At 41.3% G+C, this 25,340-nt stretch overlaps 2 protein-coding genes across 3 annotated transcripts in view; one reads left to right on the top strand and one right to left on the bottom strand.

The window, feature by feature from the left end:
• The window catches only part of nup160 (nucleoporin 160), a 37,784-nt gene extending 23,865 nt beyond the window's left edge, over positions 1 to 13,919 (top strand). The window contains exons 17-31 of one of the 2 annotated variants that reach the window (XM_057849593.1): positions 1,024 to 1,171; positions 1,246 to 1,315; positions 3,601 to 3,699; positions 3,758 to 3,871; positions 3,938 to 4,033; positions 5,944 to 6,038; positions 6,101 to 6,303; positions 6,366 to 6,520; positions 6,589 to 6,649; positions 8,468 to 8,578; positions 8,657 to 8,882; positions 8,947 to 9,088; positions 9,889 to 10,014; positions 13,289 to 13,384; positions 13,455 to 13,919. In XM_057849593.1, coding sequence (XP_057705576.1) covers positions 1,024 to 1,171; positions 1,246 to 1,315; positions 3,601 to 3,699; positions 3,758 to 3,871; positions 3,938 to 4,033; positions 5,944 to 6,038; positions 6,101 to 6,303; positions 6,366 to 6,520; positions 6,589 to 6,649; positions 8,468 to 8,578; positions 8,657 to 8,882; positions 8,947 to 9,088; positions 9,889 to 10,014; positions 13,289 to 13,384; positions 13,455 to 13,538 — 1,826 coding nt within the window. In that variant the 3' untranslated portion in view covers positions 13,539 to 13,919. The remainder of the gene's footprint in view (positions 1 to 1,023; positions 1,172 to 1,245; positions 1,316 to 3,600; positions 3,700 to 3,757; positions 3,872 to 3,937; positions 4,034 to 5,943; positions 6,039 to 6,100; positions 6,304 to 6,365; positions 6,521 to 6,588; positions 6,650 to 8,467; positions 8,579 to 8,656; positions 8,883 to 8,946; positions 9,089 to 9,888; positions 10,015 to 13,288; positions 13,385 to 13,454) is intronic. The other variant, XM_057849594.1, reaches the window with a different exon arrangement.
• A 1,916-nt stretch (positions 13,920 to 15,835) lies between these two features.
• ltc4s (leukotriene C4 synthase) lies at positions 15,836 to 25,337 on the bottom strand. The gene is made up of 5 exons (XM_057850076.1): positions 25,217 to 25,337; positions 20,763 to 20,862; positions 20,624 to 20,694; positions 20,478 to 20,559; positions 15,836 to 16,325 (listed from the first exon to the last, which is right to left on the bottom strand). Exons 1-5 carry the CDS (start codon positions 25,335 to 25,337, stop codon positions 16,205 to 16,207), a joined length of 495 nt encoding a protein of 164 aa, XP_057706059.1. The 3' UTR covers positions 15,836 to 16,204.
• Positions 25,338 to 25,340: the final 3 nt, after the last annotated feature.

Genomic DNA, 25,340 nt, shown 5'->3' with positions numbered 1-25,340 from the left:
TTAGCCAACCTAAAAGTTATGGATCAAACATAAACCATTTTGACCCAAAACGAACTCATTTTCACCAAAAATTAAACCTTTAAAAAAATTTCGACCAAAATTTACCGTAACTGGAAAGAAAAAAAATAAAAGAAAACCCTCCTTGGAGACAGCCATTTTTTGACCAAAATTTTGAACCAAAAACAACAAAATATTTTAACCTGACCTATACGTTTATGGATCAAACATGAACCTTTTTTACCTAAAACAAGCTAATTTAGACTAGAAATAATGGGGCCAAAAACCAAACCTTAAATAAATGTTTTTTTTTTAAATCACAAATTTTGACGAAACTTAAGATTTTTGGATCAAAATGACACTTTTTTTTTTTTTTTTTTTTTTTTTTTTTTTTTTTTTCGGAACTAAACTTATGGACCAAACATGAACCATTTTGACCCAAAACGAGCAAATTTTGACCAAAAATGAAATATTTAGTTTTTTTTTTTTTTTTTTTTTTTTTTACTAAAATTGAGCATAACGCCGTAACTTGAAATCAAAATCTCTGAAGACCAACCGTTTTTTCACCAAAATTAGGCATTGTGGACGAATTTTTTTTTAAACCAACCTAATCGTTAATTGACCAAACGTGAACAATTTTCCCCAAAAAATAAATTAATTTATACAAAGGAGGAAATATTTTGTACCAGAATTTAAACCTTTAAAAAAAGAAGAAGAAAAAAAAAGTCTTTTTATTAACTAAAATGAAGCATTTTGGACCAATAATGAACATTTTTTATTTAATGAACTATACATTTATAGACCAAATGTTAACCGTTTAGACAAAAAAAAATTGTAACCAAAATTTAAACCTAAAAAACATTTTTTACAAAAATTTACAGTGACTGGAAAACAAAATTTCCAAAGACCAACCAACCATTTTTTGGTCCAAAATAAAGCATTTTGGACAATTTTGACCAAAAAAGAAAACAAAAAACTTTCAAATGGCATCCAATCATCCGTTTGAACTAGTTTTGTGTGGTTTAGCGTTAAGGGGCGAGTCTACGGTGGAGCTGTTCTACCGGAGTTTCGCCCGCCAGCTGATCCTGCGCCAGACGTTCTGGCACAACACGTCCGGCGCCATCAACTGGAGCGACGCGGCGGCCGACGTGGTCCGGCTGCTGGCTCAGCTTCTGTATCCTTTTTACTCGCCACCGCCACCACCGCCGTTGCCACGCGTGTTGACGCAACTTAACGGGCGCCCGCTAGCTGGCCCGCCACTCCCAGCTTCCGTTTCCCCGAATGGCTCTTGGCCAACCGGCAGTACGCGCAGTTGCAGGTCAGCTCTTCATATTTTTTTTTTTTGTACTAGAACATGCATGACGTTGGGATATCGGGTCACTTCCTGTTTATATTGGGCCACTTCCTGTTGAAATGAGGGGAATTTTGAGGTCACTTCCTGTTCATATTGGGTTGATATGAGGGTATTTCTGGGTCAGTTCCTCTCTATATTGGCCCACTTCTGTTTATATGGGGGCTTTTGGGGTCACTTCCTGTTTATATTGAGTCACTTCCTGTTTATGGGGGCGTTTGGAGGTCACTTCCTGTTCATATTGGGTCACTTCCTACTGATGTGGGGCATTTGGGGTCACTTTCTGTGGATATCGGGTCTATTCCTTTAGATTTTGGGGCTTTTATTGGTCACTTCCTGTTTATTTTGAGTCACTTCCTGTTTTTGATAGTCACTCCCTGTTGATTTGGGGCGTTTCGTGGTCACTTCCTGTTCATATTGGGTCTCTACCTGTTGATATGGGGATATTTCTGGGTCCGTTCCTCTCTATATTGGGCCACTTCCTGTTGGTGTGGGGGCTTTTGGGGTCACTTCCTGTTTATGGGGGCATTTGGAGGTCAATTCCTGTCGATTTGGGGCGTTGATGGGTCACTTCCTGTTCATATTGGGTCACTTTCTACTGATGTGGGGCATTTGGGGTCACTTCCTGTGGATATGCGGTCATTTCCTTTAGATTTTGGGGCTTTTATTGGTCACTTCCTGTTTATATTGAGTCATTTCCTGTTTGGAGGGGGTCACTCCCTTTTGATTTGGGGTGTTTCGGAGTCACTTCCTGTTCATATCAGGCCACTTCCATTATATTTTGGAACTTTTGGAGGTCACTTCCTGTTCATATTGCGTCAGTTCCTGTTTATTGGGATTTTTGGGGTCACTTCCTGTTGATTTGTGGCATTCCTGGGTCACTTCCTGTTCATATTGGGTCACCACCTGTTGATTATGGGGGTATTTCTGGGCCACTTCCTGTTGATATGGGGTTGAGACATTTCCTGTTTATGGTTGCATTTGGAGGTCACTTCCTGTCAATTTGGGGCATTTCTGGGTCACTTCCTTTTCATATTGGGTCACTTCCTACTCATGTGGGGCATTTGGGGTCACTTTCTGTGGATATCGGGTCTTTTCCTTTAGATTTTGGGGCTTTTGGGGGTCACTTCCTGTTTATGTTGGGTCACTTCCTGTTTATGGTTGCATTTGGAGGTCACTTCCTGTTGATTTGGTGTATTTTGGGCCCCACTTCCTGTAGAGTTTGGGGCACTTCCTGTGGATTTTGGGTCTTTAAATTTTGGGGGTCACGTCCTACTTCCTGCGTGTATTGAATCACTTCCTGTTTATGGTGGCTTTTGGGGGGCACTTCCTATTGATTTGTGGCGTTTCGAGGTCACTTTCCCTGGAGATCGGGTCTTTTCCTTAAGACTTTGGGGGTCACTTCTCGCTTATATTGTCACTTCCTGTTGATTTGGGACGTTTCTGGGTCACTTCCTGTTCATATTCGGTCCCTTCCTACTGATTTGGGGTCACTTCCTGTCAATATTGGGTCTTTTCCTTTAGATTTTGGGGGTCATTTCCTGCATATATTGAGTATTGTGTTGGGGCATTTCTAGGTCACTTCCTGTTCATATTGGGTCACTTCCTACTTATATGGGGGCATTTTGGGGTCACTTCCTGTTTAAATTGGATCACTTCCCGTTCATTTGGGGCAGTTCAGGGTCACTTCCTGTTTAAATTGGGTCACTTCTTGTTGATTTGGGGCATTTTGGGGTCCCCTCCTGTTTATATCGGGTCACTTCCTTTAGATTTGGGGGCTTTTGGGAGTCACTTCCTGTTTATCAGAGTTTTTGAGGGTCCCTTCCTGTTTATGGGGGCTTTTGGGGGTCACTTCACGTATATATTTGATTACCTCCTGTTGATTTGGGGCATTTTAGGGTTACTTACTGTTGATATGGGGGCATTTCGGGGTCACTGCCTGTAGATTTTGAGGCATTTTTGTGGTCCCTTGCTGTTAATGCATCACTACCTGTTCACATCTGGTCACTTCCTTTTGGTAACGGAGCAATACGATTTTTGTTGTTGGAGAGAGAAATCATAATCAAGCCTGCGATTTGTTGTAAAATGCCATTCTTAACTCTTTAGCTGTCATTGACAGCGCTAGAGATCCAATACATTTTGACATTTGACCCTCCCAGTCAAAATAAATTGGACGTCTATAGACGTCAATGGCACAGAAAGACGAATGAATTTGACGTCAGCTTTTTTGTAATAACTTTTTGTGCACGCAGGACTACGCACGTCTGACGAGTCGCTGGTGTCAGGTCAACGTTGGGTCCTGTCGTTTCATGTTAGCTCAATGCTACTTGGCTAGCGGCGACGCTCACAAGGTGAGACATCCTCTCAGAGTTAGCCCGCTGTCACCTTTGACCTCCGCCTTCCCATCAGGCCTGCCGGTGCTTCGTGGAAGCGGCCGGCGTTGCGGAGAAGGAAGACTTCCTGCTGAGATTGACCGCCGGTGGCGGTGACGCCGGCTCGCCCAAGCTCTGTTACTACAACAAGGTGCGCTAACGAGGCGCCGTCTTCTACGACGACGCTATCGCTCGACGCTAACGGCGCCTTTTCCAGGTGCTGCGTCTGCTGGAGGTTGCCGGTCTACCGGAGCCGGTGATTCAATTGGCCACGTCGGCGCTGACCGAGGCCGTCGACGACGTTGGCGCTCAGGTGACTCGCTAACTTCAGTTTGAGCTGTTTTAGTGCCACGCAACTGGACGTACAGTTATCTGGGGCTTTGTCTTCTTTAAACATCTTATTCTCCGCGTATTTTTCAGCCCGAACCGTTTCACCGATCAAGTATCCAAACGATTGGAATTTTCGCACGACACATCAAATTTTTCAAACGGCCCTGAAAAATTTGCCTTTCACCCGTAAAGGCCGATTTTTCGGGTGGGGGGGGGCGGCTTTCAAAATGTACCTAGTCCTACAATTTTTGACCAAATCACATAATTTGGGCATCAAAAATTCCGGGACAGTGAGGGGCATAAAACTTGGATACAGATTTTGGAAAAAAAATTTGGTTCCCCAGAAATTTGCCCAAAACATCCCCATTAATTTTTAATGGGATGCCACGTCCAAATGTCCCATTCCCTTCCAATGGAATTTACATTGCATTGATGCCATTGACGGCCATGGACGTCCAAATTTCCCATTCATTTCCAATGGCATTAACATTGCATTGAGGCCAATTTAGACAGATTCCATTGACCCCAATGTGTTTGTATTCCACTGACGCATATGTAAGTCAATGCCACTGACGGCCATGGACGTCCAAATTTCCCATTCATTATCAAAGGCACAAAAAAAAAATGTCCCCAAATCAACAGGAAATGACCAGATATCAATAAGACATGTCTATCAAATGTCCCCAAGTGACCAGATATCACTAGGACACCCCCCCCCCCCAAATGTCCCCAATTAACCTGATATGACTAGGATATCCCCCAAATGTCCCCAAATGACCTAATATGACCAGGACACACCTCTCAGATGTCCCCAAATGACCTGATATGACCAGGACACACCTCTCAGATGTCCCCAAATGACCTGATATGACAAAGACACCCCCCCCCCCCCAAATGTCCCCAAATGACATGATATGACCTGGATACGTCCCCCAAATGACCTGATATGACCAGAACACGCCTCCCAAATGTCCCCAAATGACCTGATTATACCAAGACATGTCCCCCAAATGTCTCCAAGTGACCTGATATGACAAGGACATGTCCCTTAAAAGACCTGATATGACCAGGATACGCCCCCCAAATGTCCCCAAATGACCTGATATGAACAGGACATGCCCCCCAAGTGACCTGATATGAACGGGACATGACCCCCAAATGACTTGATATGACCATGACAAGCCTCCCAAATGTCCCCAAGTGACCAGATATGACTAGGACACCCCCCCCCCCCCCCCCCCCCCAAATGTCCCCAAATGACCCGATATGACCAGGACACGCCCCCCAAATGACCTGATATGACCAGGACACGCCTACCAAATGTCCCCAAATGACCTGATTTGACCTGGACACACCTCTCATATGTCGGCAAATTGACCTGATTTGACGAAGACATGCCCCCCAAATGTCCCCAAATGACCTGATACGACCAGGACACGCCCCCCCCCAAATGACCTGATATGACCAGGATACGCCTCCTAAATGTCCCCAAGTAGCCTGATATGACCAGGACATGTCCCCCAAATGTTCCTAAGTGACCTGATATGACTAGGACATGCCCCCAAATGACCTGATATGACTAGGACATGCCCCCAAATGACCTGATATGACTAGGAAACGCCTCCCAAATGTCCCCAAATGACCTGACCAGGAGACGACCCCCAAATGACCTGATATGACCAGGACACGCCCCCCAAATGACCTGATATGGCCAGCACATGTCCCCCAAATGACCGGCTATGACCAAGATACGTCCCCCAAATGTCCCCAAATGACCTGCTGTGACCAGGACTTGTCTCCCAAATGTCCCCAATTTCTCCAGAAATTGGTTTCTATTTCAAAAATGGTGTTGAAATTGTTGTTTTTCATTGAAAAGTACTGCTTTGTGCACAGGCGGCTTTGTGGACCCGCATCTTCAAGCACCATTTGGACCTGGGACACAACTCCGACGCTTACGTGGCCATGATCCAGAATCCAGACTCCGGCATGTGAGTGATCAGCCCGTCACGGTGTCCGCGCGCGTGTGCTTAGCGTGTTTGCGTGCGCGCAGGCAGCTGGATTGTCTCCGTCAGCTGGTGGTGGTTCTGTGCGAACGGGGCCAGACGAAGGACCTGGTCCGCTTACCCTACGTGGACCTGCACGACGAGGTGGTGTCCATCATCGAGTCCAGAGCGCGAAGCATGGACCTTCTGGCGCACAACTACTACGAGCTACTCTATTGCTTCCATGTCAACAGACACAACTACAGGAAAGGTAAGCTACAACGTCACGCTGTTATCTCGTGTACGTTAAGATGGCGCCGCGTGTGAGTGCAGCGGGCGCGGCCATGTTGGAGCTGGGGGTGCGTTTGGGTCGCGAGGTGGGATCTGTGCTCTGCCTGAAGAAGCAAGTCAACTGCTTCCTGGCCGCCATTAACTGTCTGCGCCTTATCCGGCCGGAGTACGCATGGATGGTTCTGCCCGTCCCCGAGGTACGCTCGCGTAAGCTACTACGTTTCACACGCGTGACGCTCGCTCACCGATCGACGCCTCGTTTCAGTCCGAGCGGCCAGGCGCTTCTCCCAAAAGGAACTCGGACGGAGACTTTGTGGCCCCGCCAGGTAGGCTTGTCGAAAATATCAATACTGAACTGTTGTATTTTTGATTTAAAAAGTATCAATAATTAGTTATTTGTTTTTGCACTATTTGTTTTCTTGTGGCACATTTTGGCAATAACTTATTTACAGCGCTAGAAAAAAAATGCTTCATTTTTGGTCCATAATAATTTGGCCAGTATTTGTTGATTTTGGGTCAAAAATGGTTCATTTTGGGTCCATAATGCTTGTTTTGATAATGTTAGTCTTGAGCCCACAATGGTTCGTTTTGGGTCCAAAATGGGTAATTTTTGGTAAGAATTTGTTAGTTTTGGGTCCAAAATTGTTCATTATGCGCCCATAATGCTTTAGTTTTGATAACGTTAGTTTCGAGTCCACAATGGTTCGTTTTGGGTCCAAAATGGTTCCTTTTGGGTTCAGAATTGTTCAAGTTTGCTAAGAATGTTAGGACTGGGTCCATTATGGTTTAATTTGGGTCCGAAGTGGTTCGATTTGGGTAATAATTTGTGAGTTTCGAGTCCAAAATGATTTATTCTGGGCCCATAATGGTTCGATTTTGTTAAGAATGTTAGATTTGGGTCCAAAATTGTTCATTTTGAGTCTATAATGTTTCAGTTTTGATATTAGTTTGGAGTCCATAGTGGTTTGTTTTATGTCCAAAACGGTTCATTTTTGGTAGGAATTTGTTAGTTTGGGGTCCAAAATGGTTAATTTTTGGTTGTAAATGATTCATTTTTGGTAAGAGTTTGTTTTGGGTCCATAACGCTTCAGTTTTTATAATGTTAGTTTGGAGTGGTTCGTTTTGGGTCCAAAACGGTTCAATTTGGGTCCGAAGTAGTTCATTTTGGGTCCAAAATGGTCAATTTTTGGTAAGAATTTGTTAGTTTCAGGTCCAAAATGGTTAGTTTTGGGTCCGTAATGCTTCAGTTTTCATAATGTTAGTTTTATGTTAATGTTAGTCCAAAATTGTTCATTATGGGTCCATAGTGCTTCAGCTTTGATAACGTTAGTTTCGAGTCCACAATGGTTCGTTTTGGGTCCAAAATGTTCAATTTGGGTCCGAAATGGTTAATTTTTGTTAAGAATTTGTTAGAAATGGATCCATAATGGTTCAATTTGGGTCCAAAATGGTTGGATTTGGGTAAGAAATTGTTAGTTTTGGGTCCTAAATGGTTTGATTTGGGGCCCCACAATGTTTCAATTTGACTAAGAATTTTAATTTGGTGGTTCAAACTAGTTCGTCTCTGGCCCAAACTGTTTCATTTTAGGTAGTAATCTGTTAGTTTTGGGTCCAAGATGGTTCATTTTGTATCCAAAAGGGCCTTTTTTTTTTTTGGGTCCTAAATAGTTCATTTTTGGTAAGAATTTGTTAGTTTCGGGTCCGAAATGGTTAGTTTTGGGTCCATAAAGGTTCGATTTTGATAAGAATTTGTCAGTTTTTTTGGTACATAATGGTTCATTTTTGGTAAGTATCAGTTTTGTCCAAAATGGTTTATTTGGGTTAAGAATTTGTTAGTTTCAGGTCCAAAATGGTTTGTGTCTGGTCCTAGATACTTCATTTTGGGTAAGAATTTGTTAGTTTTGGGTCCAAGATGGTTCATTTTTGGTCCGAAATGGTTGGTTGGTCTAAAATTCAACAAGGCCTATCATGTGGTGTCCAAAGATCCATTTGAAATGAGTTCAGCGAATTCGCTGCCACACCTCCCACTTCAAATGAATTGGACGTCTACTACTGATAAACTCATTGTTCAGATGGTGCATCATGGAACAAATTGCGTGACGCCATGTCGCTGAAGTTGATGTGATGTCACTTCTGTGCATTAGTCAAGCGTCAGGTGAAGATTTTGGAGCTACGCGACCTGGAGCAGGAACTGGCCCTGGCCACGTGTCGCCTCACTCTGGCGCAGCATCAGCCGCAGGCCGCCGCCGTCGCGGGTACGTGGTTGACTGCGATTTGAGTCACGATTGGATCTCTCTCATCCTCACGATGTCGCCCCGCCGTGCTTTTTACAGGCGGCGCCGGTCCGCGCCAGCTCTCGCACCTGCTGCTGGACGCCGGCCTGTTCACGTGCGCTCTTCGGCTGTGCGGCGTCTTCGAGTTGCCGCCGGACCCTCTTTTGGACGCTCTGACCTTCAGGTGCGTCAAGCTGCAACTGGGCGGCGAGGAGGCTCAGAACGAAGCCTGGCAGTGGCTGGCGGCCAATCGGTTGCCGTCCGCCGTCAACACCAAGGAGTCCAGGTGACGCCCGCTCGGCCCCGCGACCGCTCGCCCGGGCTGACTGTGCACTTCGCCCTTCGTTTAGTGCCACGGATGAAGCGTGGCGGCTCCTGTCGTGGTTCCTTTCCCGCTTCCCGACGTCCAACGGCCTTCATCTGCGACGTGTCTTGCACAAGCTGTTGTCGCACGGCGTGCCGCCGCCCGATTGGCTGCTCCAGTCCTACAAGGTAAGAGCGTTCAAGTGCGCCGTTCAGAACGGACGCGTTTTGTCACGCTTGTAGCAGGGTTTGTGCAGGTTTTTGTAAAAATACAGGCCTTAAAAAAAGCATCTGTTGCGATTCAACGCACGATTACATTGACTTTGTATGGGAACCATTCACGTGACAAGGAAAAAAAACATCCCGTCTCAACGCAGCTGTTGGGTCTAAAAGATCTTCAATTTAGCTATTGACCCAGAGCGAGGTGACAAAGGCAGGACACAAGGACGCAGGAGTCAGAGAGTAGACTTTACCAACTGCAGTTTGGGGAGAGGTCTGAGATAGGGCAACGTGACTAAGAGCGTCTCATCGAAGTCTCTCTCAGAGCTCCCCGCGCTGCTGACTTTTATTGAGGGCTTGTTGCTGGGCAGAATATAGTTACAACCCTGTTGTCCAACGTGGCAGTTTCGATCGGGCAAGTTCGTTATTCTAGTCATTGATTAAATTAACAGTCACACTCTTGAGCGAGCAAGATAACTTTGTTTTGAACACACATTTGCACTCGAAGTAGCTTGGTGGAAAAGTACTGAGACGTTGTGTGATGAATCCACATATGTGTGTGTATCTATTTATCAGCAGAATGTGAGCAATTGCCGGTAATAAAAATATAAGCACATGATTATGGGCTAAAACTGTATTCTTCATAATAGCTGCGGGAGAGCAAACTTGTATAACCTGCAGAGTATAATGGTCATACAATCAAGCATATCTTAGAGCAGCTAAACACTTGCGTTCATCGCGTCTTATCGATGACGTCAACTGTCACGCAGGAAGCGGACACGCCGGGTTTGCTTCGGCTCTACTTGAACTTTGACCTCCTGGACTCGGCCGGCGAGCTGCTGATGGAGTACCTGGACGGCCTTATGGGGCACGGCCACCAATACTTTGGCATCAAGGTAAGCCAACCGAGCAGATGTCCGTTGACTAGTAACCAAACTGTTTTTAGCCATACGGAATTTTTTCTTCACCTTTTTTCCCCCCATTAATTTTTATTCATTTTTTTGCCACTACATTTTTGCCACTCATTTGTTGATGGCAAAAAAAAAATTTGTACAACAAATTAAGCCGCCACCCACCAAATGACACGGAAACTGCATTTGTTCATAGATAAGCCACAGCTGTCCTCACTTTATTATGGGATATTTACACCAAAAGATATGAACCGGTAACACTTTATCTGACAGTGGCATCAAAAGACCACATGAACCACTATGGTTGGATTTGGGTAAGAATTGGTTAGTTTTGGGTCCTAAATGGTTTGATTTGGGCCCACAATGCTTCAATTTGACTAAGAAATTTAATTTGGGGGTCCAAACTAGTTCGTTATTAGTCCAAACTGGTTCATTTTAGGTAAGAATCTGTTAGTTTTGGGTCTAAAATGATTCATTTTGTGTCCAAAAGGGTCTTTTTTTTTTTTTTTTTTTTTTTTTTGTAATAATTTGTTAGAGGTCCAGAATGGTTCGTTTTGGGTCCTAAATGGTTCATTTTTGGTCCATAATGCTTCAGTTTTCATAATGTAAGTTTCGAGTCCACAATGGTTCGTTTTGGGTCCAAAATGGTTCAATTTGGGTCCGAAATGGTTCATTTTTGTTAAGAATTTGTTAGTAATGGGTTCATAATGGTTCAATTTGGGTCCAAAATGGTTGGATTTGGGTAAGAAATTGTTAGTTTTGGGTCCAAAATGGTTTGATTTGGGCCGACAATGTTTCAATTTGACTAAGAATTTTAATTTGGGGGTCCAAACTAGTTTGTCTCTGGTCCAAAGTGGTTCATTTTAGGTAAGAATCTGTTAGTTTTGGATCTAAAATGATTCATCTTGTATCTAAAAGGGTCTGTTTTTTGTAATAATTTGTTAGAGGTCCAAAATGGTTCGTTTTGGGTCCTAATTGGTTCACTTTTGGTAAGAATTTGTTAGTTTCGGGTCCAAAATGGTTAGTTTTGGGTCCATAAAGGTTCAATTTTGATAAGAATTTGTCAGTTTTTTTGGTACATAATGGTTCATTCTTGGTAAGTATCAGTTTTGTCCAAAGTGTTTTTTTTGGGTTAAGAATTTGTTAGTTTCAGGTCCAAAATCGTTTCTGTCTGGTCCTAGATACTTCATTTGACCAATTGGCAGCAAAGCTTCAATGCTTCAAGAAGCTTCATTTGGCCATCACTGCTCCCTTAGGGGAGACAGTCAGCCTCTGCTGTCAACACTGTTTACGTCCAACATGCCTCTCAGCATGCATTGCAGCGCTACAGATGTACCGTAATTTTTGGACTATAAGCCACTACTTTTTTCTCTCATTTTGAATCCTGCGGCTTATAGTCCAGTGTGGCTTATTTGTTGATTTATTTGGGTTAATAGGCAAATTATGTCACTAAATCCATTTACAGTGGGGCAAATAAGTATTTAGTCAACCACCAATTGTGCAAGTTCTCCTACTTGAAAAGATTACAGAGGCCTGTAATTTTCAACATGGATAAACCTCAACCATGAGAGACAGAATGTGTGTGTGTGTGTGTGGGGGGGGGGGGGGCAGAAAATCACCTTGTTTGATTTTTAAAGAATTTATTTGCAAATCATGGTGGAAAATAAGTATTTGGTCACCTACAAACAAGTAAAATTTCTGGCTGTCAAAGAGGTCTAACAAGGCTCCACTCGTTACCTGTATTAATGGCACCTGTTTTAACTCATTATCGGTATAAAAGACACCTGTCCACAACTTCAGTCAGTCACATTCCAAACTCCACGATGGCCAAGACAAAGAGCTGTCGAAGGATACCAGAGGCAAAATTGTAGACCTGCACAAGGCTGGGAAGACTGAATCTGCAATAGGTAAAACGCTTGGTGTAAAGAAATCAACTGTGGGAGCAATTATTAGAAAATGGAAGACGTACAAGACCACTGATAGTCTCCCTCGATCTGGTGCTCCATGCGAGATCTCGCCCCGTGGTGTCAAAATGATAACAAGAACGGTGAGCAAAAATTCCAGAACCACACAGGGGAACCTAGTGAGTGACCTACAGAGAGCTGGGACCACAGTAACAAAGGCCACTATCAGTAACACAATGCACTGCCAGGGACTGAAATCTGCAGTGTATAAAATACTTGTTCTCCCCACTTTATGTGTATATATATTAGGGCTGTCAAAATTATTGCGTTAACGGGCGGTAATTTTTAAAAAATTAATCACGTTAAAATATTTGACGCAATTAACGCACAAATGCCCCGCTCAATCAGATTAAAATGACAGCACAGTGAAATGTGTACTTGTGTTTTTCGGAGTTTTGGCGCCCTCTGCTGGCGCTTGGGTGCGACTGATTTTATAGGCTTCAGCACCCATGAGCATTGTGTAAGGAATTATTGACATCAACAATGGCGGGCTACTAGTTTATTTTTTGATTGAAAATTTTAAAAATTTTATTAAAACGAAAACATTAAGAGGGGTTTTAATATAAAATTTCTATAACTTGTACTCACATTTATCTTTTAAGAACTACAAGTCTTTCTATCCATGGATCGCTTTAACAGAATGTTAATAATGGTAATGCCATCTTGTTGATTTATTGTTATAATAAAGAAATACAGTACTTATGTACCGTATGTTGAATGTATATATCCGTCTTGTCTTATCTTTCCATTCCAACAATAATTTACAGAAAAATATGGCATATTTTATAGATGGTTTGAATAGCGATTAATTGCGATTATTACGTTTAATTTTCAAGCTGTAATTAACTCGATTAAAAATTTTAATCGTTTGACAGCCCTAATATATATATATATATATATATATATATATACTGTGTGAGGGTCAGCTCAGGTAAAATAATATGTTCCTTATCTGATTACTCGAATATTCGAACTAAATAGTTCATCAATTAATCGACTACTAAAATAATCGATAGCTGAAGCCCTATTTCGAATGAATGGACGTTCCCATTCTAAATGGATGGGGCGTCGAGCGCCGTCAATGGCAGCCTTAGAGTAACCTGTGACACTATTATGGTGGAAGATTTTGGTAGCAACTTTTTGGTTCCTTTTTATTTTTTTAGACATTGACATCTTTTTAAAACGATATCTCGATTCTTGGCAGGAGCATATCAATAACCTTTTGGGATACAAAGTATCACGATATATCACCATTTGGATATTTTGTCACACCCCTAAACAGTAGCATTTTTCAGGCGCCGCTGTCAGCACGCAACCCGGCCGTGTGGTTGCCGTACACCTCTGTGGATCAGCTGATGGCGACGCTGGACGGTTCGCAGAGCCACCGGGACGTAAGTGTCGTCGCCGCCGCTCTCTCATCGGTCGGGCTGAGTTAACGACCTTTTTCTTGTCGCGTTTCAGCTTTACGGCAAACTCCGGGACAAACTGGCCGACTACCACAAGGTGGTGGAGCACGCCAGCGCCGTGAGACTGGCCAGTCGCTGAAACTTTCACATGTAAATAAATGCAAGTTTTTGTTAAAAAATAAACCCATTTGTGTAAAGTGGGGCTGCATTTTTTAAATATTTTCTTGTTGGAGTTCGAATTAGAATAAAACATTTAGATGGAAAATGGTGCTGCGTTTTACGTGTTGTTGAAAGGCAGTTGAACCCTTATAGCCAAATGTGAGACATGATACTTAGAATCTCATGATTTAGATATTTCTTTCTCAAAAAAATAGAGGCAAGTCAGCACATTTTTGACTTTTTTTTTCCTCCTGAACTTTTTTAGACGAATAAGTTTTTATGCCCTTTATTGTTTTTCAACAAAACAATGTTTATGTTGGAATTTTTTTTGTCAAGTCTTAAGCGGCTGATTTTTTTTTTTTTTTTTGCCGCTTTTTTTTTTACCAAATTCCAGAAACTAAGTTCTTGCCACTCACTATTTGTGACCTATTTTATTGCCATTGAATTTTTACCTAAATTTTTAGCCACTGAAAGTTTTGAGAATATTTTTTCCCCTTTGTTTTTTCACAACAAAATTGAATTTTAATGTTGGAATTTTTTGCAACGATTTTTTGTCAGTTTTTGAGCAGCTGATTTTTTTTTTTTTTTTTTGATGATACCAAATTATTTTTTGCCACCATTTTTAATAAAAAAATAAATAAAAATTTCAAAGCTTTTTTTGTGATTTCTTGCTTAAAACAAGTATGAAGCTTGTTTTAAGATAGCTATTATTTTAAGAAATCTAAGAGTAAAATCGACTTGAAGCACTGGCAGATCATTTCACTTATTCCTAGTATATTTACACTGAAAACATGGGAATTTAACTCGTTTTAGCTAGGTGAGTTTTTGCATTGTAGATATTAGAGCGCTTATTACAGACTAGGGCTGCAGCTGTCGATTAATCAAACTAGTTTGTCGATTAATCGAGTAATCGGATAAGGAACATGAAAAATGAAAATACCTGAGCAGAGCCTCAAACGGTATAAAAAAATATTTAAATGAGGATTTATGTACAACAAAAGAACAATTTGCTAACTTACGTAGCAAAAGTCCACTAGCTTAAATGCTATAAAACGTTTTTTTTTTTTTTTTTTTTAACAAAGCTCTTAACAAATGGTTCAGACACATATTCCCACAAAAAACGGCTAAATATAAACTAAATTCCGAATGCATTAAAAAAACAGCTCTAACAAAAACTTATGTTGGTTTTAACATGGAGCAGCTGGATTCAGCCATGTGAAATGAGGCAGACTAGAGGGCAGTGTATCCAGTCAAATCAAAAAAACAATGCAAACACTTTCAAAATAAACCATTACAACGCCTCAATAATTAAACGAATACTCGAAGCAGCAAAATTTAATTCTAATCTTTTTTTTCCTAATCGAATACTCGAGTTACCCGATTAATCGTTGCAGCACTATTACGGATATTCATTCATTTTGATTTTTTCTTTTTACAAATTTGTAAAAAAAAAAAAAAAAATCCAGTGGGTTAGGCTGATCTTCAGTACCGTCCACTGGTGAAAATGCTTTATTACATCAGTTTGCAAAGACACACACACACAAAAAAAAAACTGAATAAACTAGAAACTGCAATTTCGGGAGAAATTACACCTGGGTCTTTCCTCAGTGGAGATACAGATGTTAGCCCCACTCAGGTGTAGCAATAGAATGGACAATAATAAAGTAAACGCCATTAGAGATGATTGGGAGAATTGGACGTCCATGTCCGTCAATGGCGGCACCCTCCATAAGCGTCAATGGAATTGGGGAAGTTTGGGGGACACGTCCTATTGATATCTAGTCATTTTCTGTTGATTTGGGGAAAAAAAAAAAAATCCCATTGAAAATGAATGAGAAAAAATTTGGACGCCCATGGATGTCAATGGTATCAACTTACATAGGCGTCAATGGAATCCAAGTACATTGGCATCAATAAAATGAAAAAATATAATTAAATGTCATTAGAAATGAATGGGAAATTTGGACGTCCATGGACGTCAATGGCATCACCCTCCATAAGCGTCAATGGAATTTGGGAAGTTTGGGGGACACGTCCTATTGATATCTAGTCATTATCTGTTGATTTGGAGAGAAGAAAAAAATTCCCATTGAAAATGAATGGGAAAAAATTTGGACGTCAATGGTATCAATTTACATAGGCGTAAATGGAATCCAAGTACATTGGCATCAATAAAATGAAAAAACATGCTTAAATGCCATTGGAAATGAATGGGAAATTTGGACAAAAAAAAAAAAAACTGAATAAAAAATGGCGGGGGAAAGTGCCAGCTGTCAAGTTTACCTGAAATATTTTGTTTCGCCAATAGAAGGAGCTGTTGTCTTGCTAAAGTTTATTGAAAATGTACATGATGCGCAACTTTTTGTGTGTGTGTTTGCTTACCACTTAAAATAGTAAAATTTATAATTAAAGGGGCAGGCGTGTTTTCATTTGTATATGTGCGTTTATTGAATTGTACCACCAGTTCTACGGTGTGTTTCAAAGTAAAACTACAGTTAACATCTGCGTTGCAAGAAGTGTCTCCATTTATGAACAAGCCAGCATAAAACGGTTAAATGTTTGACATTTAAAAAGAGAAAAAAAGGCAAACGGTGGAATAAGACCGCCACGTTTATTGATTGAAATTTGAGCCTCGTCCGTAGATGATCAGGCCGGATGGCGTCCGTTGGCGTGGAAGCATAGTCTCCAAAAGGAAGACAGGATGCCGACGCAGGAGAACGCCACCAGGAGCCAAAGGAGGGCCGCGCTCACGTAGAGAGGCCGCAAACTGAGGAAACCACCACAGGACATGTTGTCTTTTTCCAAATTGAGGGATGGATTGGATAGTGTACATTACAGTGTATGGAAAAAGTATCCGAGCCTTTGAAAATTTCACATTTCTGCAGAAATCACCATCAAATGTGGTCTAATCTTTGTCAGAATCACACAGATGAAAAAAACAGTCTGCTTTAACTAAAGCCACCCAAACATTTTGCGGTCAATTCCTGTTATCGGGGCCACTTTTTGTTCACTTGTGGGCATATTCGGGTCACTTCTTGTGGATTCGGGGTCATTTCCAGTTGAATTTGAGTCATTATTTTTTTTATTTGGAGGCATTTCGGGGTCACCTGTTGATTTTGGGGCATATTGCAATCACTTTTTATTGGGTCACTTTTTGTCAATTTGTTGGCATGTTTGGGTTATTCCTGTAAATTTGGGGGCATATTTTGGTCACTTCCTGTCAATTTAAGGCCAATTGGGGGTCGCTTCCTGTTCATTTGAAGGCCTTTTGGGGTCACTTCCTGTCAATGGCATGAATGTTACGTGGCTGTCATTTGCATGGACGTACACTGGCGTCAATCGCGTTGCCAATGAATCGTATGAGTTCATACAATCAAAATGGATTCAATTGGACGTCTAGCGCTGTCTGTCAATGGTAGTCAATGAGTTAACAAGGAAAATGCAATATATATATATATATATATCTGCTGTTATAAATTAAATCAGGGATCCCCAAACTTTTCCCTTCTCTGATGAGGGGCCGGGGTCAGTTTGTAACAGAAAACGTGTGACGATTGCGGGAGTGCCTAAATGTAAAAATGTATTGTTTTTCAGAAAGCCACAATCAAATAACCCTTTCTGGATTCTTCACAGAAAAAAAAGGAATTAAAAAAAATAATAATATAATTAAGGCTGTCAAAATTATCACATTAACGGGCGGTAATTGATATTTTAAATTAATCACGTTAAAATATTTGACGCATTTGACGCACATGCCCAGCTCAAACATTAAAATGACAGCACAGTGTCGTGTCCATTTGTTGCTTGTGTTTTTTGGTGTTTTGTTGCCCTCTGTTGGCGCTTGGGTGTGACTGATTTTATGGGTTGCAGCACCATCTATGAACATTGTGTAATTATTGACATCAACAATGGCAAGCTACTAGTTTATTTTTTGTTTGAAAATTTTACAAATTATTTTAAAACGAAAACATGAAGAGGGGTTTTAATATAAAATTTCTATAACTTATACAGTGCCTTGCAAAAGTATTCGGCCCCCTTGAACCTTTCGCCACATTTCAGGCTTCAAACATAAAGATATAAAATTTTAATTTTTTGTCAAGAATCAACAACAAGTGGGACACAATCGTGAAGTGGAACAAAATTTATTGGATAATTTCAACTTTTTTAACAAATAAAAAACTGAAAAGTGGGGCGTGCAATATTATTCGGCCCCCTTGCGTTAATACTTTGTAGCGCCACCTTTTGCTCCAATTACAGCTGCAAGTCGCTTGGGGTATCAGTTTTGCACATGGAGAGACTGCCATTCTTGCCCATTCTTCCTTGCAAAACAGCTCGAGCTCAGTGAGGTTGGATGGAGAGTGTTTGTGAACAGCAGTCTTCAGCTCTTTCCACAGATTCTCCATTGGATTCAGGTCTGGACTTTGACTTGGCCATTCTAACACCTGGATACGTTTATTTTTGAACCATTCCATTGTAGATTTGGCTTTATGTTTTGGATCATTGTCCTGTTGGAAGATAAATCTCCGTCCCAGTCTCAGCTCTTGTGCAGATACCAACAGGTTTTCTTCCAGAATGTTCCTGTATTTGGCTGCATCCATCTTCCCGTCAATTTGAACCATCTTCCCTGTCCCTGCTGAAGAAAAGCAGGCCCAAACCATGATGCTGCCACCACCATGTTTGACAGTGGGGATGGTGTGTTCAGGGTGATGAGCTGTGTTGCTTTTACGCCAAACATATCGTTTTGCATTGTGGCCAGAAAGTTCAATTTTGGTTTCATCTGACCAGCGCACCTTCTTCCACATGTTTGGTGTGTCTCCCAGGTGGCTTGTGGCAAACTTTAAATGAGACTTTTTATGGATATCTTTGAGAAATGGCTTTCTTCTTGCCACTCTTCCATAAAGGCCAGATTTGTGCAGTGTACGACTGATTGTTGTCCTATGGACAGACTCTCCCACCTCAGCTGTAGATCTCTGCAGTTCATCCAGAGTGATCATGGGCCTCTTGGCTGCATCTCTGATCAGTTTTCTCTTTTTTGAGAAGAAAGTTTGGAAGGACGGCCGGGTCTTGGTAGATTTGCAGTGGTCTGATGCTCCTTCCATTTCAATATAATGGCTTGCACAGTGCTCCTTGAGATGTTTAAAGCTTGGGAAATCCAAATCCGGCTTTAAACTTCTCCACAACAGTATCTCGGACCTGCCTGGTGTGTTCCTTGGTTTTCATAATGCTCTCTGCACTTTAAACAGAACCCTAAGATTATCACAGAGCAGGTGCATTTATACGGAGACTTGATTACACACAGGTGGATTCTATTTATCATCATCGGTCATTTAGGACAACATTCAGAGATCCTCACTGAACTTCTGGAGTGAGTTTGCTGCACTGAAAGTAAAGGGGCCGAATAATATTGCATGCCCCACTTTTCAGTTTTTTATTTGTTAAAAAAGTTGAAATTATCCAATAAATGTTGTTCCACTTCACGATTGTGTCCCACTTGTTGTTGATTCTTGACAAAAAAATTCAATTTCATATCTTTATGTTTGAAGCCTGAAATGTGGTGAAAGGTTGCAAGATTCAAGGGGGCCGAATACTTTTGCAAGGCACTGTATTTCCATTCCAACAATAATTTACAGAAAAGGCATATTTCATAGATGGTTTGAATTGCGATTAATTATGATTCATTAATTTTTACGCTGTGATTAACTCGATTACAAATTTTAATCGTTTGACAGCCCTAACTATAATATAATTAGATATGTCCCGATCGATCAGGTCCGATCACGTCATTTTCAAAGTATTGGAATCGGCAAAAAAATATCGGCCATGCCTTTTATATATATATATATATATATACAGTATATATATATATTTTATTTAAATCGTTTTCTAATTGTATTTAACGTTACAGACAAAATGTCTTACACTCATCCAGTCTTTAGGCTTAAGGTAGGGTTATCAAATTTATCCCGATAACGGCGGTAATTCATTTTTTAAAAAATGTATCACGTTAAAATATTTAACGCAATTAATGCATGCGCTGCACGACCCACCCGCGCATTGTCGCACTCAATCTGTAATGGCGCTGCTTTACCTATATAGAGAGATAAAAGGCAGCATAAAATGAGTAGAGTGAATTTTGGCAGCCTTTGGAGCCTTTTTCTAATTGGCCTTACAGCCTTACAATCCCACTGCCTATGATTAGAAATATCATGGGAAGCAATGTGGCAAAGCAAAGTAGCAATTGATCTTTTTCTTAACACCTTATGTTATTTACCAACGCAGAGAAGATATATCAATTAGTAGCACGATGCACAGTCATGGTTGCACTTCCCATCATGCATTTGGGCATGGCTACAGTATCATTTACTGAAAGCAACAAATACACTAGATGGCAATATTTAGTCACACTATACAAAGTCACAAGTCTTTCTATCCGTGTATCCCTGTCACAGAGAGAATGTTAATAATGTCAATGCCATCTTGAGGATTTATTGTCATAATAAACAAATACAGTACTTATGTACAGTACGTTGAATGCATATATTCGTCAGAGTTTTATTCATTTTTTTCTTAATGCGTTGCCAAAATGTATATGATCGGGAATAATTGGAATTGAATCGGGAGCAAAAAAAAAAAGCAATTGGATCGGGAAATATCGGGATCGGCAGATACTCAAACTAAAACGATCGGGATCGGATTGGGAGCAAAAAAAACATGATCGGAACAACCCTAAATATAATAATAACACTATTAATTAAATAGATAATAACCAAATAACCCTCTCTGGGTTCTCCACAGAAAAAAAGCCAGGAAATAAACACTATTGAGGAAGGGGAAAAAAAGTTCAGGGGGCCGGACCGAATGTGGAGGCCTGCGGGGCGTAGTTTGGGGACCCCTGAATGAAATCCAGAGAGTGACTGACCGTTGTTGCGCTGACTCGGCGTAACCGTGAAAGTAACGCAGACGTGCGTACAGGTACAGCGCGCCACACGCGCACGATACACCTGATGAGTAAAAGATTTGAGCTTTTACGTTGAAAGGCAGGCGTTTCGAGCGCACAATCGCTACCTTGGTTGAAGAAGATTCCGGATGTCCACAAGAGGGCGACAAACATAGGAAAGTATTCCGAGCAATTGGCTCTGCAAATTGACGGGGGGAAAAAACTTGCCTTTGAGCTTGGGAGGGAGAGCGGGAGGGAGGCACTTACTGAGCCCGGAAGAGGCGCTCGAAGTCGGGGGGGCCGCTTGTGCACGGAGGGGACACGCGGAACTTTCTCCGGGCGCCGATCACCTGCAGGGAAAAGTAGGCTAGGCAACCATGTTGCCTTCATTTCATTAAAAGGCTTTTCGGATCAATTCTTTCTTTTTAACTCTAAAGCTCAGACTGCTGTTATTTTTGCCCTTATAAAAATGTATTCGACTATTTATTTTTATTTTTTTTAATATTTGATAGCTAAGCTTAAGGGGGGGAAACATACAGGAAAAAACGTATTTTAAATGACATCTTTCCTATTTTTCCATATTTTTCTATAAATCAGACTGCTATTATTTTGGCAAACTTTTGCTTTTCTTTTTTCCATGTAAGGAAAAAAAATATACAGCCGGCAAAACTTTTTTCCCCACTCAACCCCATTGCCAATAATAGAGCTCCAATGATGAGTTTTCATTTAGTTTAGCTCACTGGCCGCCATTGACGGCGCTAAGAAGTTCACTTCATTTAGACTGGACTGGACGTCAAGCACCGTCAATGGCACAGAAACCAGAGCATTCATTGTGGGTCACTTCCTGTTTAATTGACTGAATTTACAGGTTACTTTCTGTTGATTTTGTGACACATTTAAGGACATTCATGGGTCACTTTGAGTAACCCAAAATCAGGGCCAGCCCAGCCTATATGCAGACTATGCAGCTGCTTAAGGCCCCTGACCACTAGGGGGGTCCCAATCTGGCAATTGTTTAATTTATATTCTATTTTGTTTACTACAGTTTGCATTACTTGAATTGAATTGAGTTTTGATACTTGATTACAAGCTTAAAAAAAATAAAAGTTCGTCCTTAACTTCTTTCTTTCCTCTTTCAGAAAAAGGTTTGGCGCTATCTACTGTAAGTACTGACAATCATTTGGGGTGAGAAGTTTGAAATATCAACAAAATCTGATTAATATACAAAATATGGATGTATGGGTTGGATTGCATGTATGGGTTTCATAGTACACTGTGACGAAATGGTGGGCCAAAAATATGGGCCCCTTTGCATTATTTTGCTTAGGGCCCCCAAATGGCCCTGCCCAAAATCAACAGGAAGTGATTGAGAATCAACAGGAAATGATGTGAAATGCCCAAGTAACGCAAAATCAAAAGGAAGTGACCCATGAATGCCCCCAAGCCAACAGGAAGTGACCTGTAAATGCCCCAAAAGAACTAGGAAGTGACTCAATTGATTTTAGGGCATATGCAGGTCACTTCCTATTCTTCCTTTTAGTAAACCCAAAATTAACAGGAAGTGACCCATATATGCCCTGAAATCAACAGGAAGCGACCTGTAAAAGTCCCAAAAGTGACTGGAAATCAACAGGAACTGACGTGAAATGCCCAAGTAACGCAAAATCAAAAGGAAGTCACCCATAAAAGCCCAAAGATCAACAGGAAGTGACCCGTAAATGCCCCAAAACAAAAAGGAAGTGACTCAATTTAGGGAACTTACAGGTTACTTCATGATGATTTTCAAGTCACTTCCTAATTCATTAGGGGACATTCTTCCTTTTCACTAACCCAAAAATCATCAGGAAGTGACCCATAAATCCCCCAAAATCAACAGGAAGACAGGTTACCTGTTGTTGATTTTGGAGTCAATTACTTCCTTTTTCCTTTTGGTGTTAACAGATCACTTCCTGTCGATTTTGGGGCATTTACAGGTGACTTCCTGTTGATTTTGGAGACACTTCCTATTCATTTGAGGAGATTCTTCCTTTTCAATAACTCAAAATCAACAGGAAGTGATCCCTTAATGCCCCAAATCATCAGAAAATTAACAGGAAGTGACCAAAAATAAATAGGAAATGATATAAAATGCCTCTGTAACCCCAAATCAACAGGAAGTGACCCATAAATGCCCCAAAATCGATAGGAAAATATCTGTTAACACCTCAAAATGAAAAGGAAGTGACTCAATTGATTTTAGGGCGATTACAGGTTACCACCTGTTAATTTTTTGAGTCACTTCCTATTCATTTGGGGACATTCTTCCTTTTCAGTAACTCAAAATCAATAGGAAGTGACCCTAAAATCAACAGGAACTGACCCGTAATTGCCCCAAAAAGGAAATGCCCCAAAATTAACAGGAAATGATGTGAAATGTCCTAGTAACCCATAATCAACAGAAAGAGAACCATAAATGCCCACCAAATCAACAGGAAGTGACCCGTGAATGCCCCAAAATTAACAGGAAGTGACCAAAAATTAACTAGAAATGATGTGAAATGCCCCAGTAACCCAAAATCTACAGGAAATGACCCCTAAATGCCCCAAAATTGACAGGAAGTGACCAAAATTACCAGGAAATGATGTGAAATGCTCCAGTAACCCGAAATCAAAAGGAAGTGACCCCTAAATGCCCCAGAATCTACAGGAAGTGACCCCTAAATGCCCAAAAATTGACCGAAAGTGACCCATAAATGCCCCAAAATCTACAGGAAGTGACCCGTGAATGCCCCAAAATTAACAGGAAGTGACCAAAAATTAACTAGAAATGATGTGAAATGCCCCAGTAACCCAAAATCTACAGGAAGTGACCCATAAATGCCCCAAAATCTACAGGAAGTGACCCATAAATGCCCCAAAACCTACAGGAAGTGACTAAAAATTAAGAGAAAATGTGAAATCCCCCAGTAACCCAAAATCAAAAGGAAGTGACCCTAAAATCAACAGGAAGTGACCTGTAAATGCCCCCCAAAAATGACCCAAAATTAACAGGAAATGATGTCAAATGTCCTAGTAACCCAAAATCAACAGAGACCCATTAATGTCCCCAAATCAACAGAAAGTGACCCGCGAATGCCCCAAAATTAACAGGAAATGATGTGAAATGACCCAGTAACCCGAAATCAAAAGGAAGTGACCCCTAAATGCCCCAGAATCTACAGGAAGTGACCCCTAAATGCCCAAAAAATGACAGGGAGTGACCCATAAATGCCCCAAAATCTACAGGAAGTGACCCGTGAATGCCCCTAAATCAACAGGAAGTGACTAAAAATTAAGAGGAAATGTGAAATCCCCCAGTAACCCAAAATCAAAAGGAAGTGACCCTAAAATCAACAGGAAGTGACCCGTAAATGCCCCCCAAAAATGACCCAAAATTATCAGGAAATGATGTCAAATGTCCTAGTAACCCAAAATCAACAGAAACCCATAAATGTCCCCAAATCAAAAGGAAGTGACCCTAAATGCCCCAGAATCTACAGGAAGTGACCCCTAAATGCCCAAAAAATGACAGGAAGTGACCCATAAATGCTCCAAAATCTACATGAAGTGACCCGCGAATGCCCCAAAATTAACAGGAAGTGACCAAAAATTAACTAGAAATGATGTGAAATGCCCCAGTAACCCAAAATCTACACGAAGTGACCCATAGATGCCCCAAAATCTACAGGAAGTGACCAAAATTAACAGGAAATGATGTGAAATGACCCAGTAACCCGAAATCAAAAGGAAGTGACCCTAAATGCCCCAGAATCTACAGGAAGTGACCCCTAAATGCCCAAAAAATGACAGGAAGTGACCCATAAATGCTCCAAAATCTACAGGAAGTGACCCGTGAATGCCCCAAAATTAACAGGAAATGACTAAAAATTAACTAGAAATGATGTGAAATGCCCCAGTAACCCAAAATCAAAAGGAAGTGACCCATAAATGCCCCAAAATCTACAGGAAGTGACCCATGAATGCCCCTAAATCAACAGGAAGTGACCTGTAAATGCCCCAAAAAAATGACCCAAAATTAACAGGAAATGATGTGAAATGTCTAACCCAAAATCAACAGAAAGAGACCCATAAATGTCCCCAAATCAAAAGGGAGTGACCCGGGAATGCCCCAAAATCTACAGGAAGTGACCTCTAAATGCCCAAAAATTGACAAGAGGTGACCAAAATTAACAGGAAATGATGTGAAATGCCCCAGTTCCCAAAATCAAAAGTAAGTGACCCGTAAATGCCCCCCTAAGTAACAGGAAGTAACTCAATTGGTTTTAGGGAATTTACAGGTCATTTCCGGTTGATTTTTGAGTCACTTCCTATTCATTTGGGAACATTATTCCTTTTAGAGAACTCAAAAATCAATGGGAAGTGACCCGTAATTGCCTCAAAATCAATTTTAGGGGCATTAACAGTTCACTTTCTGTTGAATTTTAAGTCACTTCCTATTCATTTTGGGGACATTCTTCCTTTTCAGTAACTCAAAACCAACAGGAAGTGACCCCTAAATGCCCCAAAATCAACAGAAAGGCACCAAAATAAATTTGTTGCCTGTCATTGGCTGCTATTGACAGCAATAGACGTCGAATCAATTCTAAGTGGCAGGGTGGACTGTGCAGTCGCTGCCATCCCTCCGACTTCAAATGGGATCGGACATCAACACACACAAAAAAAGAGCAACGTAAGCAGGTCACCTTGCTGGAGTACGGCCGAGACCGTGACGGCAGCCAGGCCGAGCGCGGGCGATTCCATGGCGTTCTCCCCGACGACTGACGGACGACAACCGACGGACGGACGGACGGACGGACGGCGCATGCA

This window comes from Corythoichthys intestinalis, chromosome 11, assembly GCF_030265065.1.
Source record: "Corythoichthys intestinalis isolate RoL2023-P3 chromosome 11, ASM3026506v1, whole genome shotgun sequence".
Lineage (NCBI taxonomy): Eukaryota > Metazoa > Chordata > Actinopteri > Syngnathiformes > Syngnathidae > Corythoichthys > Corythoichthys intestinalis.
This window is presented reverse-complemented; position numbering and strand designations above follow the sequence as displayed.